This window comes from Octopus sinensis, linkage group LG5, assembly GCF_006345805.1.
Source record: "Octopus sinensis linkage group LG5, ASM634580v1, whole genome shotgun sequence".
NCBI classification, from domain to species: domain Eukaryota; kingdom Metazoa; phylum Mollusca; class Cephalopoda; order Octopoda; family Octopodidae; genus Octopus; species Octopus sinensis.
Window position 1 is genome coordinate 111893493 of NC_043001.1, and position 19323 is coordinate 111912815.

A 19323-nucleotide genomic window follows, 5' to 3' on the forward strand; every position below is an offset into this window, starting at 1 on the left:
AAAGTTGTGAAAAAGAAAAGAAAAGTTTTTTTGCACATTAGATTAATGCAGGAAATAAGCATTTGCTAAAATGGCTTATACTATACAACACAAATAAAAACAAATTACCACCTCGACAAAAGATTAAAGAGTAAATAATCTTGACAGTATGTAAAGTGAGATTTTTAACAGATTTTTGTTTAAATTTTTGTTTGATTTTATTCGATTGATTTGCTGAAATAAAATTCACTTTGTTTCCGAAGCTAATTTAATTTTATGCTATAACTTATACAAAGAAAAAAAGAAACAGGAAAAAAAAAAGAGAAATCCCAGTAAACTTAAATGATAATTTATTTAACAGTGTGTATTGTTTCATCAAGAGAATTATCTCGAAACTTTGAAAATAAAATAATCGCTTTTAATGTTGTGATATGGTGTTTTTCGAACGCTTTATAATTTCTTCATCTTATTCAAACTTTTTCTTTCTTTCACGGTCTTATGGCATCACGAACCAATCTGTATTGTCTTTCTTTAGTTATTGTTGCTTAGTTGTTATTGTTGCTGCTGTTGTTATTGATGATGTATTTCTTTTAAGTCTAATCTAATTCTGCGAATGTCATTGATTTACTGAATGCATTTGTATTTGGTTGCTCAGGAGATTCCATGTTGTTCTAACGATGGGTTCCCAGAACGTGTATATTTATTCAAAGTCACCTGCAAAAGAAAAGAGAAAACAAAATGTTAGTTAGTCATACAGAAATAGCAAATGTTTACAAAAAAACTAAGTAATTTATCATATCACACGTGTAGACATCAAACACCAGTTATGTGTTACAGAGCTGTCATATACGAAAGGCAGACAACTATAAAATAAAAATAAATCACAATATCTAAAGTGCAGCAGACGTGGACAAATCAAAGAAAAATTGATATATCCCGTGTTCTTATATTTTGAATTACATAAACGCTATCGGTTCGTGAGAATTAAAAAAACCCTGTCACTCGCTTTCATCCCTAGAAATACTGTGTGTGCAAATGTTTGTGTGTTATGCATGTATATATATCTATATCTATATATGTCTATATATATATATATATATATATATATATCTATATATATATATATATATATATATATATATACTTATGTATATAAGTGTATATATATATATATATAATATATATATATATACAGACATATATATATATATATATATACAGACATATATATATATATATTATATATATATATACATACACACACACACACATATATATATATAATATATATATATATATATATATATATATATATATATATATATATATATATATATATATATAAAAGAAATATAAAAATTTATAAATATAAATTAATAATTTTAATTTTTAAATTTAAATAATTTTAATTTTTAAATTTTATAATTTATATATTTTGTATATTATATTAATTATTTTTATTTTTATGTTTTGGTTTATGTTTTTCAATGTTTCTTTTGCCTAATAGTGGTTTTATCTCTAATTTATATATATAAATTAGCTCCAGTTTCACCGAAACTTGCTGACCAGTGTTTAAAATGTGACATTAACCAGGTGTCCTTAGTGATCACACTTGGGGAATTCATTCTATAAGTCTCAAGTCATTTTATAACGTGTCGCTCAATGAAAATCATTTCACTAGATCACTCAGAATGACATTTGATAATCAAGCCAGTTAGTTGTCTGATGGTTACTCTCTTTACTCTTTTACTTGTTTCAGCAATTTGACTGTGGCCATGCTGGAGCACCGCCTTTAACCGAGCAAATCGACCCCAGGACTTATTCTTTGGAAGCCTAGTACTTATTCTATCGGACTCTTTTGCCGAACCGCTAAGTTGCGGGGATGTAAACACACCAGCATCGGTTTTCAATCGATGTTGGGGGGACAAACAGACACACAAACATATACAAACACATACATATATACATATATTCATATATACGAGGGGCTTCTTTCAGTTTCCGTCTACCAAATCAACTCACAAGGCTTTGGTCGGCTCGAGGCTGTAGAAGAAGACACTTGCCCAAGGTGCCACGCAGTGGGACTGAACCCGGAACCATGTTGATCGTAAGCAAGCTACTTACCTCACAGCCACTCCTACGCCTATGGTTGTCGATTATTTATTTACTTCATAAGGTTTCATCGCTCACGAGTAAGAATGTTTTGAATTAATCTCAACACCGTGTTTTGATTTTATCAACACACGCACGTACACAAACACACACGTGGTTATATGTATGTATTTACTAGAACTCATATTATCGAAGGGCACTATGACCATGCTACTTAAATACTTAAATATCACAGTTCTGTATCTCGTGCAATATGGTTGCTAACATCGAAAACCTGAGAATATTTAGCGAAATTTTTGTATTTCCTTTCCTTTAACGTTGTTGTCTATTGATTTATTAATCCAGGAGCTGGGAAGCTATTATTGGCATGGATTTGCTAAGGGGTTCGCAGGCGTTTAGTAACAAAATAAATTGAGGCTAAACTGCGACTGGACTTCGAAACACTACCCCAGTAACTTCAATGTGTATTGCTTCCTTTATGATTAACAAGAAGGCAATTAAAAATCTCTGAATTTATACAATATATATGAACTATCCAATTGTTTAAGTCATCTACTATTGTGAACACAGATCTGTTTACATATTGGTCATTTAATAATTAATTGAATAAAAGATGCTTTTCATAGTATGGGAAATATCTAGAAAGAAGTTTATCATTCGATATTCCAAAACAAGTTCCACAAGAATAACTATACAAGAGATGTATTTAAATAACAAAAGAATTATGATGAAGCTTTCATTAATTTTCTTACTTCAAATAAAATTGATGCTTCTTTATAATTAATATCAAATATGAATGACTAATAAACTTTTGTGTAATATTAGTTTCAAATTTTGGCTCAAGGCCAGCAACTTCGGGAGAGAGTTCCCCAATAATCAGCCGGTACTTATTTCATCGAACCCGGAATTCGACTTAGGCTGAAATAGAACTCAGAATGTAAAAACGGATAAAAACTCTACTAAGCATTTCGGCCGGCGTGCTAACGATTCTAACAGCCCTCCGCCCTACCTTTGTGTAATATTAGATACAATATTACTATAACACAACTATGTTTTCGTTTGATAAAAGATAAAATTCGGTGGACAGTTAAAAAAAATGTATAAATACGAATTATAGACGTATTTCATATCAAAATGAAAGTAACTCAAGGAAAATATCTTTCTGCAATAATACATTTGGTGTGAAGACATTTTTGTTTGGTTTATCCCGTAATTTGGGGTTTCAATTCACAGAAAATGTATACTAGAACAAAAGCTATACGTTTGAATCTGCATTTTCACGTCTGTATGTATGTATGTATGTATGTAGAAGCATTTGAGTATTTCGCTTTAACTATTTTGCCCCTCTTTTGAAAAATTCGTTAACTTTCCTCCTCATCCTTTCTTTCCCTTCCAAAACGTTGAGGAAATCGTTAAAGACTACCGAAAGGTAGCTGTAATTTTTCCCATGTTTACAGCATAATTTTTTTGTCACAGCTGTCAGGCAGGTGAAATATCTGCCTGCCTAGTTCTATTAACGGACGGCGGTGAGACGATCTTCAAGATGAACTTGGCCGATATCCGGATCCTTATACACAACCACTCCTATGCCTATAAATAACAAGCCTTGTCCACTACAAGCGGCGGGATTGAACTCACAAACCGATGACCGTAAACAGTAAACCACATGCCCTCACTATGTTGAAGCATTTTCGAAGGACACACATTAAGTGCACAAAATTGAAATGGGATACCATTAAAGCTAATCACACTGATATTAATAGCTGCTGCAAACGTTAAGATTGCAATAAAGTATTTTTTTCTTTGTAACGCTGTCTGGGTATCTATTTATGTTCACGCGAACCAAAACGAAACAATAATACTATTTCGATATCCGAAAGTATAAATTGCTGCTAGAAATGCAAAAACATTTATCTTCCTATTTTTAATCTGAGGATATGAAGGCAGTTGTCATAAAACTAGTCGTTTCTAATGGAGTGGTTTCGATGGTATGCCACTTTTCAAATTTTAGTTTGTCTCTGAGTCCTGTGTAGCTTACTCCTGTATTTGCTACACAAGGGTTTTTTTGTCAGGGCTTTGTTTTTGATTTTATCAACTATACAGTATAGTAGGGTCAGTTGGGCTAAATCTGCGAGTAAAATAGCACCATGATGCAGTTCACTCTGCCAGAAATTTGGAAACGACATACTGTGCTTCTTGGCATTCGCGCCGGAAGCTCCAATACGAACGTTTCAGAGTGTTTGGGTGTCATAATTGCATACTATAATTGCATTCTGTTGTCCTAGTTCTAGCTTAGAAATTATGTCTGGCAGTCTATCTGTCTGTCTGTACGTATGTGTGTGTTTGTGTGTGTATGTGTATGTGTGTGTCTGTCTGTATGTATATACGTAAGTATGTATGTAATTTTTCATGCATGCATGTTTGCGTACGTACGTATATGTAAAATCTGAAACGTATTTATTCAAATACTTAGGAATCAACGAAATATATAGAATACAGGGTACAAAACAAAGAAAAGATAAAGACGAATTTCATTAAAACAGAACATTTTGTTTTTAAAAAATGGGATTTCTTCACAATATTCTATTTATATAAGTGGTGTGCAACCTTTATAATATACACGTTAATGTAAATAAACTAGAATAAGGAAAATAGCGGTTGCTTTTAGAATATACCACCCCAAATTTGATATATGTTATTCATACTACAAATTAAAGGCGACATGGTCCTTCTACATGCAGATAAATATTACAAAATATGCACCGAAGATTATTGATAGTTATTAAGAAACAGAAAGAAGTTTGTAAAGTAGCTGAAATTAAGTTAAACGTTCTATTGAATGCAATGATAAAGCGATGTCAATAAATTCTTCAGAATAGAAATAGACGAAGTAAAGACTTCACGCTGTATAAGAAACGCAGGACTTACTGAAAAGAACAGAATCTAAATGGTCCTAATTTTGCGGCACAAAATCAAAGTCTTTCTCCAAGAACGACTAAAACACACGTAATTAACCAGACTAGAATAAGTAACTGTAGAATATGCGGTGATATCAAAAACAGATTAAATCATATTATCTCTGGCTGTCCAGGCTAAGCTAAGAAAGAATATATCCACTGACGAAAGATACTATCGAAATTCAAAAATCGGGAAATAAAAATAACCCGAATGTGAAGCCTGACAATACGTATTTCTACAATAATACAAAAATAGGTGGTTGGAGAATGATAAAACGTACATGTAAATACAGAACAAAAACCACTCAGGAGGTATGAATGAATGTAGCATAAAGAAAATAGTACTGTTAAGCACCGCATACATCTTCTGTAGAATACTTTTTAATTCACCGAAAGAACCCACAACGCATACCCAGATCATACTGAGCTGCACACGGGAAGATACACGGTAAGAAATGGAGACAAAAATGAAAGAAGGAAAACTCACGATAGTTATGATGATGATGATGATGATGATGATATAAATGCCCTGACGCAGTACCAGATAGTGGCTCTCATGGCTTCTAATCTTAACTGATTGGAAGTGTTATCATGTACATTGATTTGTCTCTGCATAAAAGATGGACTACAGGAAATATTCTGCTTAATACCACAGATTTGCTTGTCAGTTGTTTGAAATCAAACAAGTTAAGCATGTCCCTTAGTGGTTGACGATATGTGTATCTCTGATCACGAGCAGAAGTAGTGGGAGAGCATCATACCCATGTGTTGAGAGTGATTCTTAGAGGTTTGGATAATTCACCTTTGGAGACATGGGTGGTTCGTTCAACATCCTTAAACAATCCTTATTCAGGGAGCTTTTGAGCAGGATGGGTTACTCGACGTGGAGAAAATTCTAACAGGGCCCACCTGCTAGGTCATGCGCTGTTTATCTTGATATGAGATCACCATGTCGCACACATATGGTTGTGATGCATGTGCCTAGTGTACCCTTATCAGACGTGTAATCATGATGGGTATACTGGGTTTCGTATATTTTACCCCAGTGTCACTTTGATGGCATGCACTGCACTCTCATTCACTCAATAATAATAATAATAATAATAATAATAATAATAATAATAATAATAATAATAATAATAATAATAATAAGAAGAAGAAGAAGAAGAAGAAGAAGAAGAAGAAGAAATCTTTTCTTCTGTCGGCACTACGCTTGAAATTATGGAAGAGGGAGGCTAGCCCATAAAATCAACTCCGGTGCTCAGCAGATAATTATTTCCTTGACGCAGAACGAATAAAAGGCAAAGACGGCATCGACAGAATTTGAAATCAGAACGTAGAGAGTCTAGTCAATTACAACGTTCCCAGTGTTCGACTGATAGATATTTCATAGACCATCGCCACACCCACCAAATCGTGAGAAACAAAGTTGACCTCATCGCAATTCAGAATACATGGACAGATGCAGTGTTTTTGATGATACAAATATCTTTTTCCACGTCTTCTTTAAACGTGCTTCTACTTGATTCATAGAATTTGGATATATCGAATATGACTGTAAGAGAAACAGTTCTTTTGAGTAACTTCTTAAGGGCATCTGTGTGGAATATGTTGGAATTTCGATAAATGGAGAGACGAAAATTTCAAGACTCTACCTATTTTAGATATAACTAGCAGTATCGCCCGGCGTTGCTCGGGTTTGTAAGGGAAATAACTATAAAGCATTTTTAGAGAGTTATAGCCAAAAATAGTAAAAAATGCATTAAAAATGGAAAAAAAATTATGGTAAATTTTTTTTAAATCGTTGACTCATCGTAGACATTTTTAGAGAGTTACTTCCCTTTATTTAAAAAATATGCATTAAAATGGAAAAAAATGATGATAAATTATTTTTAAAATCGTAGATTCACCGTAGACGCGCGCTAATACCCAGAAGGGCTCGATATGAATCACGACTATAAGATACCCGGTTTTGGTTAAACTGCATCGCAAAATGTGGGAGTAGTTAGGAATCTAAATCGGAGTAGACAAACACACAACCTTTCTTTTATATATAAAGATTATATCTTAACTCGCTGACTCCGTGCCGTCAACGATGACGGCTAATTGTAGTATTTTATATATCAATAAGGTACAAAATAATTGCAGATACAAGCATTCATATACTTCCCTTGTACATGCACACACATACATACATATACTCACACAGTGTTGAAACGCTGTTTGATTTTTCTTTTCAGTGTCCACCATCCCATTTCCATTGCGCACGCACACTCACACTCACACACACACACAAGCATTCACATAACTCCCTTTTAAATGCACACACACATATACTCACACAGTGTTGAAACGCTGGGGTCGATTTAATAGAGTTGATCCGTTTATCTGTCCTTGTTTGTTCCCTCTGTGTTTAGCCCCTTGTGGGTAGTAAAGAAATAGATTTTCCACCCCTTCATTCGTTATTCATATGTTATGACGGAGAAAAACAGAAAACACACAACGCGCCATTTGCCACTTCCTCTCTCTCATTGCTATTACTTTCTCTCATTCTCTCTCATTCAGGGTTATTACTCTCACTACTTCAGTGAATTACTATTTCCTCTCCTCCCCCTTCACTTATACTACTCTTTCTCCTACTCCGACTCCATGATTTTGGACAGATATATATATATATATATATATATATATATATATATATATATATATGTATATATATATTATTTGACTGCTGCCATGCTGGAGCACCGCATTTAGTCGAGCAAATCGACCCTAGGATTATTCTTTGTATGCCTAGTACTTATTCTATCGGTCTCTTTTGTCAAAACTTAAGAAGCTATAATCTGCTACTTCCAGGATGTCAGTCTGTGCCAGATGCCGATGGCTAATGGTTTCATTCTTCATCCACAATAAGTAAACATCGCTATCGAATAAACCCTTTACTCTTTTACTTCTTTTTAGTTATTTGACTTCGGCCATGCTGGAGCATCGCCTTTAGTCGAATAAGGACTATTCTTTGTTAGCCTAGTACTTATTCTATCAATATCTTTTTGCCGAACTGCTAATGTTACAGGGACGTAAACACACCGGCGTCAGTTGTCAAGCGATGATGCGGGGACAGACGCAGGCACACAAACACACAAACACACACGCACACATACGACAGGTTTCTTTCAGTTTCCGTCTACCAAACCGTCTCACAAGGCTCTTGTTGTCCCGAGGCTATAATAGAGGACACTTGCCCAAGTTGCCATGCAGTGGGACTGAACCCGGAGCCATGTGGTTCGTAAACAGGCTACTTGCCACACAGCCACTCCTGCACCTTAACAGGGTGGAGAAGAAATATGTAATAAACACATGTATTAAACTGCAAAGACCTTCAGAAAGAGAGGAAGATACTCCAAATCGTAAGTAAACGTTAAGGAAAATTAAAAAAAAAAAGCTTTAAAACTGGAACCCGTCCTCACATTCAGGAAGGCGTAGGAGTGGCTGTGTGGTAAGTTCCGGGTTCAGTCCCACTGCGTGGCACCTTGGGCAAGTGTCTTCTACTATAGCCTCGGGCCGACCAAAGCCTTGTGAGTGGATTTCGTAGACAGAAACTGAAAGAAGCCCGTCGTATATATGTATATATATATATATATATATACATATATACGACGGGCTTCTTTCAGTTTCTGTCTACGAAATATATATATATATATATATATATATATATATATGTATGTATGTATGTGTGTGTAAATGTTTGTGCGTCTGTGTTTGTCTGTGTTTGTCCTCGAAACATCACTTGACAACCGATGCTGGTGTACGTCCCCGTAACTTAGCTGTTCGACAAAAGAGATCGATAGAATAGGGTACTAGGCTTACAAAGAATAAGTCCTGACGTCGATTTACTTGACTTAAAAGGCGGTGCTTCTGTATGGCCACAGTCAAATAACTGAAACAATTAAAAGAGTAAGCTTAGCATATGACTTGCAAGGCATTATATTAAGTTTATTATAACTGTTTGAGATAAGTGGTTCAATTTTCTGCTGACAGTTGCCATCATTTTAAGCGATCTCCTGTTTATTTGTTCCTGTTATAATAAAATATTTTACGCTCTGTTTCATATATAATTTCTACATTTAATTCCAAGCACATGTTTTTCATTTCACTCTTATCTGAATAATATGATTTGATCTTCATATTCATAATCGCTTTTCCGCATGAGTCATTAAATCAGTCTTCGATTAATATGACTGATGTCTCGTTAATTTGTTTATACATTATAGCCAATGGCCAAACAATATAAATATTTGTAATACATACTTTGTATGGTATAAAGAACGATAAATTTTACGCAAAATGCTCCGGCGTTACACATGTATCCAGCACTCTCTCCGCAGCTAGATTTCCTTTTTATTTTTTTACTATTTAAAATGTATCATTTTTCTTCTCCGTTAAATGAATTAAATACTTGTTGAGCACTGGAGTTGATTTAATTAACGATCTCAATCTTCCCAAAATTTCAAGCCTAGCTCCCATAGAAGAAAGGACCTATTTATTATTATTATTGAGTGAGAGAGCAGTTCATGCCATCAAAGTGACACTGGGGTAAAATATACGAAGCCCAATATACCCATCATGACTACCCGTCTGATAAAGGTACACAAGGCACATGCATCACAACCATATGTGCGCCACATGGTGATCTCATATCAAGATAAACAGCACATGACCTTGCAGGTGGGGCCCAGTTAGAATTTTCTTCAGGTTGAGTAGCCCATCCCGCTCAAACGGTCCCTGAATAAGGGTTGTTTAAGGATGTTGAAAGAACCACCCATGTTTCCAGAGGTGAACTATTCAAACCCCAAAGAATCCCTCTCAACACATGGCTATGATGCTACCCCACTACTTCTGCTCGTGATCAGAGATGCACATATCGTCAGCCACTAAGGGACATGCTCAACTGGTTAAGGTCAAACAACTGACAAGCAAATCTGTGGTATTGAGCAGCATATTTCCTGTAGTCCATCTTTTATACCAAGACAAAACAATGTACATGATAACACTTCCAATCAGTCAAGATCAGAAGCCATGAGAGCCACTGCCTGGTACTGCATCAGGGCATTTATTATTATTATTATTATTATTATTATTATTATTATTATTCGTGCTTTGATTTTTTTCTAAATTTCAACAATGTACGTACACACGCACGCACACACACACACGCACACACACACACCACACAAGCACACACAAATACACACACATAATATAACCATATAGTATAGGACAATTAGTAAATTGTCATAATAGAATTTCAATAGAGTTTCAAATAGCGTCTATCTTTAAGAATAACCGATGAAAATGCGTCGAAGCTTTTATCTCCAGCATTGAAACTCCGAGTTCTATTATGACAACTTGGTGATTGTCCTATACTATACTACACATACATACATATACATATATATATATATATGTGCGTATATATACATATATATATTATATATATATATATACATATATATATAACTATATATATATATAACTAATGTAGGATAAAATATTTTCTTTTCGAGAAAAAAAATTATCAATGGCCAGCATATCGAAAAATACCTTTAACGGTTAAATTTATAATAATTTAAAAAATAAGGGCAAAAGAAATTCGGTAATAACGGATTTTTTTAGAAATTTCTATCGGTTTGTTTCGAGACGCATAATTATAATGGTTATTTTGTAAATAATATATATATATATATATATATATATATTATATATGTGTGTGTGTGTGTGTGTGTATGTGTGTATATTTTCATAGTATCGAAGTCTCGTTCTTTAGCTGTCATTTTATTACTACTAATTAATTAATATATATACATACATGATCACAGATTATAGTTCAATTCGGCTATCTTCATGATGCTGTTTACATGTCCATATATAGGAATTACAGATACGTATTTGCCTTCAGCTATTTTATGTACAACATCATATATTATATTGTCTATTTGGATGGATTCCATGAATAGAAATGACGGCTACTCATGTTGCGTCTTAGAAACATTATCCAGCTTAATTCCTGTTATTGGTATGAAGTCTTTAAACTCTATTCCAGAAAACTACATAATTTATGCGTTCCAGAATGAAGATTCTGTTATTAGAGTAAAGTCGATCAAATAGCCAAAAGCCACTCCACCAACGTCTTATTAAGAATTAAAGGTGGAGGTGACGAATTATTATTGGAAAGGATTTCCATTAATAAAATACAAAATATTCTAGGCATAATTATTTGCTTAAGTTGTACACTTCTCAGCCACATAGATGCGGTCTGGAAATTATTACATGTTACTTTGGCTATATGATTTCTTCTATACATTGAGGAATATTCCATGATTCGTAACTGGTAGTTGTTTATTCAATAGGGAGCATTTTTGAGAGAATGCACCCACACCCACACACACTTATGATATATATAACTGTGTGTATGTGTGTTAGTATAAAATGAATGTTTGTGCGTATGTTGAGTAAGTGCTATGAACAGACTATAGTTAAGCTCCAGGCTCGAAAGTGATGCGAATTAGGTGACCAATGCAGTTCATGTATTAGCATGCACATATATAAACAACTAACAGAATGAGATAAAAAATCAAAGGCTGTGAATAGTTTTCAGAACACTTATAAACTATTCTCTAATTTTACAGGTTTGATAGTGAGGTAGATAGACACCACATGTAAATGGCCCCACGTTATCTTTTTTCTTTTCGTATTTTGTTAAATATCTTCGAAATAAAGGAACATATTTTAAAATATAAAATGAACGTAAAAATATGAAGTACTCTACATAAACCGCGGAACAGTATAATAAGGTGGTATAACTGTGAGATCACTCAAAAGAATAGTAGAAAAACCCAAATCAGAGACAATATAATCGCAAGATCTTTTTAGTACGATCAACATACACACAATAATTACATTGAAACATTCTGGAAGCTGTAGTATTAAAAAGAAAAATGCTTTACTAATTTGAATTGAACGGGAAACACAAATGATTTTGTATTGCTATGCGAGAAGTGGTATGAATTGTTAATGAAATCAACGCTTCAAAACAAATATTTAAGCAGCTACAACTTGGATTTTCTGTGTGTGATTCTTTTGGTAGTGTTTTAATCGTACTTTCTATACAATAAAAAAACATAATGATGAACGTGGATCAAGCGATAAGAAAACAGCTAAAGAAATAGTTGAATAATTGATGTCTCATATTCTTAGAAGCAAATATTTAAAGCTTTTTGAAGATATGTATACTGAATAAAAGTGCCAGGTGGGACAATCAGGAACATAGTAAATGGCTGGCGAATAGATAACATCTAAAGATCGAAACATACTACTAACATTCAAATAGCACTTAAGATGACTTTGCCGTTTATCCTTCAGGAGCCGATAGTATAAGTCCCAGTTAAACACAGAGGTTGATGTAATCAGCTTACCAGCCTCCCTCAACATTGCTAGCCTTGTGCCAAGGCTTGAAAGCATAATTGTTAAGTGACTGTTTGTTAAAGTCATTAATAATTAATGGAGGTCTTAATCCGTGTACAATGAGAAGTTTGAACAAAATAGCCTCCAGGCCCATTGCCCTGGATATAAATCGTGGATTTTTCTTACAAAATCCGAAAAGTGCTTTTATGGAAACTGTCTTCCTAAATGTTTAATTCACACAAAAGAAGATACTGGCTTAACATAATAAATAATCTCCCATCACGTCTGCCATTTTGAATAACCTCTCGCTAATGTTCTGTTATATTGCTCTAACACTTATCAAAATATGGGCTCAATGCATTAGTTTTTATTTTAAATAAAGCTGTATGAAAAATCACTGTAAATATGATGAATTATATGGAAGAAAACAAACTTATTGTTTGAGAATCATTGAAAAAACATTAATCTGTTTCAATGTGAAGAAATAATTCTTACAGCAGTTAATGAAATTATGCAAACCGCTTTAAATTCATGTTGAAGGCAATTTTGCCCAGATTAATTCTTGATGATTGTTATACTAAAACCAGAAGACATCTAAACACAGACGAAATTATTAAGACCTGTTGAATAATAGTTAGATGAGGTGACTTAATTGTCGAAGAAATTGAGTTATTGTTTGTGCAACAAAATTTGAATGAAGATTTATTTGACTTGGGCAATATTGTCACAAATAACGATATTGCAAAACTTGTATGGCAAGAAAACTGAAAAAAAAATTTGAAAAGCGGCAAAATGGAAATTAATTTTGATAGAAATAATCCCTATAGGGATGTAGTTTTAAATTTCTTAAAAAAATAAAGCATCGTATCTGAAGAAAAATTTCTTAAGTTAATATTACAAGTTTTATGAGACAAGCGGCTATGCTAAACATAGAAGAAGCGGGTGGTAAATAGGAGCGATGTTGCTGATGGAATCAAACTAACAAAGAACCGATTGAATACCAAACAATAAGACATTTTTTCAGTCTGGTCGAGCCGCTAGTTTGTGAGGCATAATTAAACAACTTTTAAAAATAAAACAGTTTTCAAAGCAGTATAAACATAAACATGGACCATACTTGCTCATCCACACGCAAACACACATGTACACTCACAGATATATACACACATGAACATATGTCTGTGTGCATGTCTTTGTCTGTGCAGCTCGGTAAGTATGTGTTCCGGAGTAGGTTACGTGGGTGTACGTTTGTGTATGGAAATTTGTTATATGTCTGTGCTTTCCTTCTGTATCCAGTGGTAGAGACAATCCTTTGTAAACGCTACAGTTAGAAATTTTGCTAATTAATGAATGCTGGGTTTGAAATCTCCAAGCAAAATTTGTCTGACAAAAATGAAAGATAATTCCAGAAATCAATGCATGAAATTAGCGATTTACTTAATGATGTTAACATCACATGTAAGATGTCAAACTGGAAGAATCGTTAGTGCGACGAACAAAATGCTTAGCGGTAGTTCGTTCTAGTTCAAATTCCGCCGAGGTCGACTTTATTTTTCATTCTTCGCGGTCGACACAATAAATACCAGTTGATAACTGCGTTCGATATAATCAAGTTATTGCCTGCTCTGAAATTGCTGTGTCAAAATTTGAAATCGATATTAACGGTAAATCTGCAATAAAATGAATTTAGCCGAAATCTGAAATATAGACACGATTCCATTCTGTAAGACTTAATGCTGAATAAAACGTGTTGAAATATAGCGATAACGAAATGGGTTAGTTTCAAAGAATGTGGATCATTAGAGTAACATAGCTTCAGATGCAGTATATTTCAATAAACATTAAGATGACCATGCGAGAAACTCCAGTTAACATAGCTCTGTCCCACCAGGGCTGACCTGGAGATAATCATAAAGTGTAGAAAGTGCAGTAGATCGAGATTACTATATGATAATTTTGACAGTTCTCGAGTAACTATGCTGGAAATTTTGAACGAAGGTCAAATTTGAGAAACATTATTAAAATACCCATTCCTAAATAATTAATGGAATCTTTCAAATAATTAAAAGCAACGAATGAAAATTAAAAACATATGAAGAAAATGACTGAAGATTCAAAAGAATCAATATGTGGCTTCCTATAGTAGAAAATATATTAAGATGGCTAAATGGACCCGGAAGCAACTAGATTATGTAAATATATAAATATATTCAGCATTCCGAATAATTATGTATAGAAACGGTAATTATTTAAAGAGACACATACAAGGAAGAGTATATTTACACGCATGTAAATGTATGTGTATGTGTGACTGTCCATGTGTGTGCATGTGTGTGTGCGTGTGTGTTAAATATATAATAATATATATATATAAATATATATATATATATATATATATATATATATATATATATATATATATATATATATTATATATATATATATGTATAGGGATACATATATATATGTACATATGTGTATGTATTATATTCATAGATGTATATCTCAAGGAATGTCCATTCGTATCTACATATACATACATATATAATGAGACAAAAAGAGCATATGTATACATCATACGTATAGTATATTTGGATGTATAAACATATGTGGTTATATATAAAAAATATAGAACAAACGTGCAAACATGTATATACTTGTGCGCGCGTGTATACGTGTGTTTGCGTGTATGGCGTAAGTTTGTATATATATACGCACATTTATCCCGGCATACATACATGTATGTAGGCATGCATATTGTCTGCGTGTGGCCTATGTAGGAATGTGTATGTGCGCGCATATATATATATATTATATATATATATATACGCACATACACATTCATACACATCGCCACACGCACGCAAATATGCGTGTATATATATAAACAAAATATATACACGAGTATGTGCGCGTGTTTTTGTGTACGTGTATACGTAAATAGTTACAGAACATTTTTCCATAAGCTCAGGTGTGGCTTTTTGTTTAATTTAATATGATTAATTATACACGAAATATAGTTGTACTATATATTTCCGTATGCAGAATCAGGCATCAATTTGATCGGCGACTCTGTATTATACTTATATTTATATATTAAGAGTATTAACGACGAAAAACCATTTGACTTAGAATTAGAAATTCAGATATTTACATTTTCAGTATAAATATGAAGTCAAATATGTAAATATTATAATTTAGGTATTCATATATACTTGTTTATATTTAATTTGGATTTTCTAATTTCAATATCTTTTATTCATGTTAATTTTACATGCAAACCACATCCACATCCATCCATATATATATATATATATATATATATATATATATATATATATATATATATATATATATACAGATAGATAGATAGGCATATTTCTATCGGATGTACATATGTCTATTAGTATATGTGTGTGAGTTAATGTGTATGTTTGTGTGTGTGTATGTGTGTGTGTAGATAGATAGGTATATACATAAAAGCAATGATGCAGATAAAAACGTCGACTAATAGATTTTGTAGATTTATGCTATTTTATTCATATAAATATTCCATAAAGAAAACACACATACACACTCATATTCTGTAAAAAATCATAAATATTCTTAGCTACATACACACACACACCACACACACACACACACACACACACAACTACGTATATATAATCTATGTACATTCATAAACATATTTATCCACATATGCACACGCACTCACACACATATATATATATATTGTATAGATGGGTAGATCTGGTGAGAGAGTTAGATAAAAACATACACATATTGTACATTTATGTTCATTGGTATTCATATATTCCTTTAAAAAATAAAGAGGATTTGTGTTATGTATTCTTTTGTGTACGCATTTAATTGCCTCTAAAATTTTCTGTAGAATCCTCCATGACAGAAAATAAGTGTATAAATAAATAAAAAGCTATGAAATGGATCCGTTACATAGATATAGCTAAACTATTTTGAAAGTAACACTGGAAATTACATAGTGTGTTAGCTGAATGGTAGTTACCAGCTAAAACATAAAACTTTAATATTCTATTCATTTCGTGAAATCGTGGTATAAAAATATATTCTGTTAAAACCGGTATCTCGTAGGATGGTTATATATTTCTCTTGATAATATTATACATGTCTCATTTTCCGATATTCCAAAATGTTAAATTTATTATCTATTTTGTTATTGATCTTAGACATAAATACAAAGTAAAACAGTGTGAAATATTTAAAATTCCAAATGAATGTTTAAAACTATGGTTCAGTTTAATATACATACATACATGTATAACTTATTACATGTAGACACAAATGCATACTTCCACAGGCAAAAATATGTGAAAATTTATACACACACAAACTCAGGCACACATCGACACGGACACAGACAGGCACACACACACACACATAGACACATATATCACACACATGGTTAGCATTTCAAATAATAATTAATACATTTTAAACATTTAACATATGAAAACCTGTTGAGTCATTTTGTCTTTTAGTTTGAAAACCGTTAGTGCGAGAAATTTTAATAAAAAAAAGCTTTAATTAATGACGTTACTATGTAAAACATTTAATACACACACACAAACACACACACATATATGTAGATATACACTTCCAATATATATACATGTACATACATATATGCATATAAATATATATATATATATATATATACACACGTACATACACACACACTCACACACATATATTTGTATATATATATATATATACACACGTACATACACACACACACACACACACATATATGTAGATATACACTTCCAATATATATACATGTACATACATATATGCATATATATATATATATATATATGTGTGTGTGTGTGTGTGTATTTATATATATATATAATATATATATATACACACACACTTGTATATATATATATATATATATATATATATATAAGTATGAATGTTTATTTATTGAAATGTAACTTGTTTCAACGACATATTACTTGCAATTTAATGTTGAGAAAGATAAAAAATAAATAAATAAATGAAAGCTCACACATTTTTATATCCTGAGTTATTACAAAATCAATGCAGAACAAATTAAAATGTCTCGTAGGTGACAATGATTTTTAACTTTAATGGAGTCCAGATATTCTTCTCTAGAACCCATTTTTACTTTTACATTTATGTTTAGAAATGGTGTTGTGATAATAAATATCTCGAAGTAGGTTCGGATGTTAATGGTAACTTATAGTAATTTTACCCCCGAAAGTAGATAATTCTTGTATACATGAGGTTTCGAAATGTTAATTACAAAACAGGAAGAATGGACATTATTTTGCTATTTTGTATTCACCATTACGCTTGTTTTGTTTCATTTGCTAATAGGAATTACGAACTTTTACATGTTAGTTAGCCATGTGAGAAATTTCCTATTGGAAGGAATTTACCCTAAGTACGTACATAATATGCGTGTGTGTGTATGTATCTACCTATCTATTTATTTGTGATATCTTTGAACTATATTAAAGCTTGAAATATCTTTTGACTCAATCTCGTATACAACTTTACGATCGGAATATTCATTGCCACTATTATATATGTACGCATATCCTCCGCCATGCCTGGAAGTTTTCAGTTATAACACTGACGTGTAAATGCTGAGTGCTAACTCGACAGAAATCAGGCGCACTCTCGGGCTTACTTTCAACTGTAAAAGTAATTTAAGTTAGATATTCATATAAATACTCTCTCATTCTTTTATTGTTGTTCAGCCAGAATCTAATGTAATCGGGTGTATTTGTGATCAAAGGGCGTCCCAGTCGTGGATATTCTAATTTAAATACAAGGATTACACAGCAAGGACCACATTGTTTTAATATCCTTCCTATTTCATCAGTTTGAAGATTTGGTCGATATTTCCAACAGATCAGAAGGGCTCCATTACTGTCTGGCAAAAATCTCTTCCATATTAAAGACAGCAAACACTTAATCGATAAAGCTTATTAAAGAGAAGGAAACCCAAGGACATATGCATACAACAGGTGTTTCATTTTATTTCAGAATGTTTCCCGAATGAATAAGAGTTAAAAACAATTGCTGTTTCTTTATCGTGTTTATAAGAACGTGATTTGATTCAACTGAAATCTTATAAAGGCAATTAGAGCCGTCTTACAGAAGAAAATAATTAAGAAGCATTAATTAATTATAATTGATAACACTTGCAAATGTAATCTTATGAGTGCGGTGTGGTTAAGAATTTCATTTCGATTCAGCTGCAAGAATCGGCCGGCAGAATCTCTCAGCAGCAATATTGATGGTGTTGTTCTGAGTCCAAATAACGGCGTAATGAGAACCCAGGTACGAAATTTCCCCAAGGCACCTGATGAAGGCTGGAGTACCATTAAAGAACTGGGGTCGATGTGCTTGACTTACCCAACGTCCTAGAACTGCTGGTCTTATAACAAAGTCGTTGAACTGACAGAGTCATCTGCAAGCAGCAGAGAAATGCTAAGCAGCATTTCTTGCTGCTTCACGCTCTGATTTCGAGTTCCGTTGAGGTTGACTTTGCCTTTTATCATTTCGGGGTCAATTAATTACATAGGCCCCAGTGATCGACTGGGAACGCTGAAATCGTCTATTCCCTCCCAAAAATTTCAGGCTTTGTGCCTATATTAGAAAGGATTAATAATGTTGCTGCTATGGTCGTGATTGTGGTGTTTTTTTTTCTCAACACATTAATTTTACAAACCGAATTAAAAGGACAGAATGGCTTCGAAACGAATAAAAACTTCAACATCTTTTGGGATATCATTCC

The 19323-nt window shown here is 32.8% G+C and overlaps 1 protein-coding gene across 1 annotated transcript in view; it reads right to left on the reverse strand.

The window, feature by feature from the left end:
- Positions 1-312: 312 nt before the first annotated feature.
- The window catches only part of LOC115211916 (LWamide neuropeptides-like), a 44549-nt gene continuing 25538 nt past the window's right edge, over positions 313-19323 (reverse strand). Inside the window, exon 2 of the mRNA XM_029780664.2 lies at positions 313-693. Within this exon, the coding sequence (XP_029636524.1) occupies positions 680-693 (14 nt within the window). The 3' untranslated portion in view covers positions 313-679. The remainder of the gene's footprint in view (positions 694-19323) is intronic.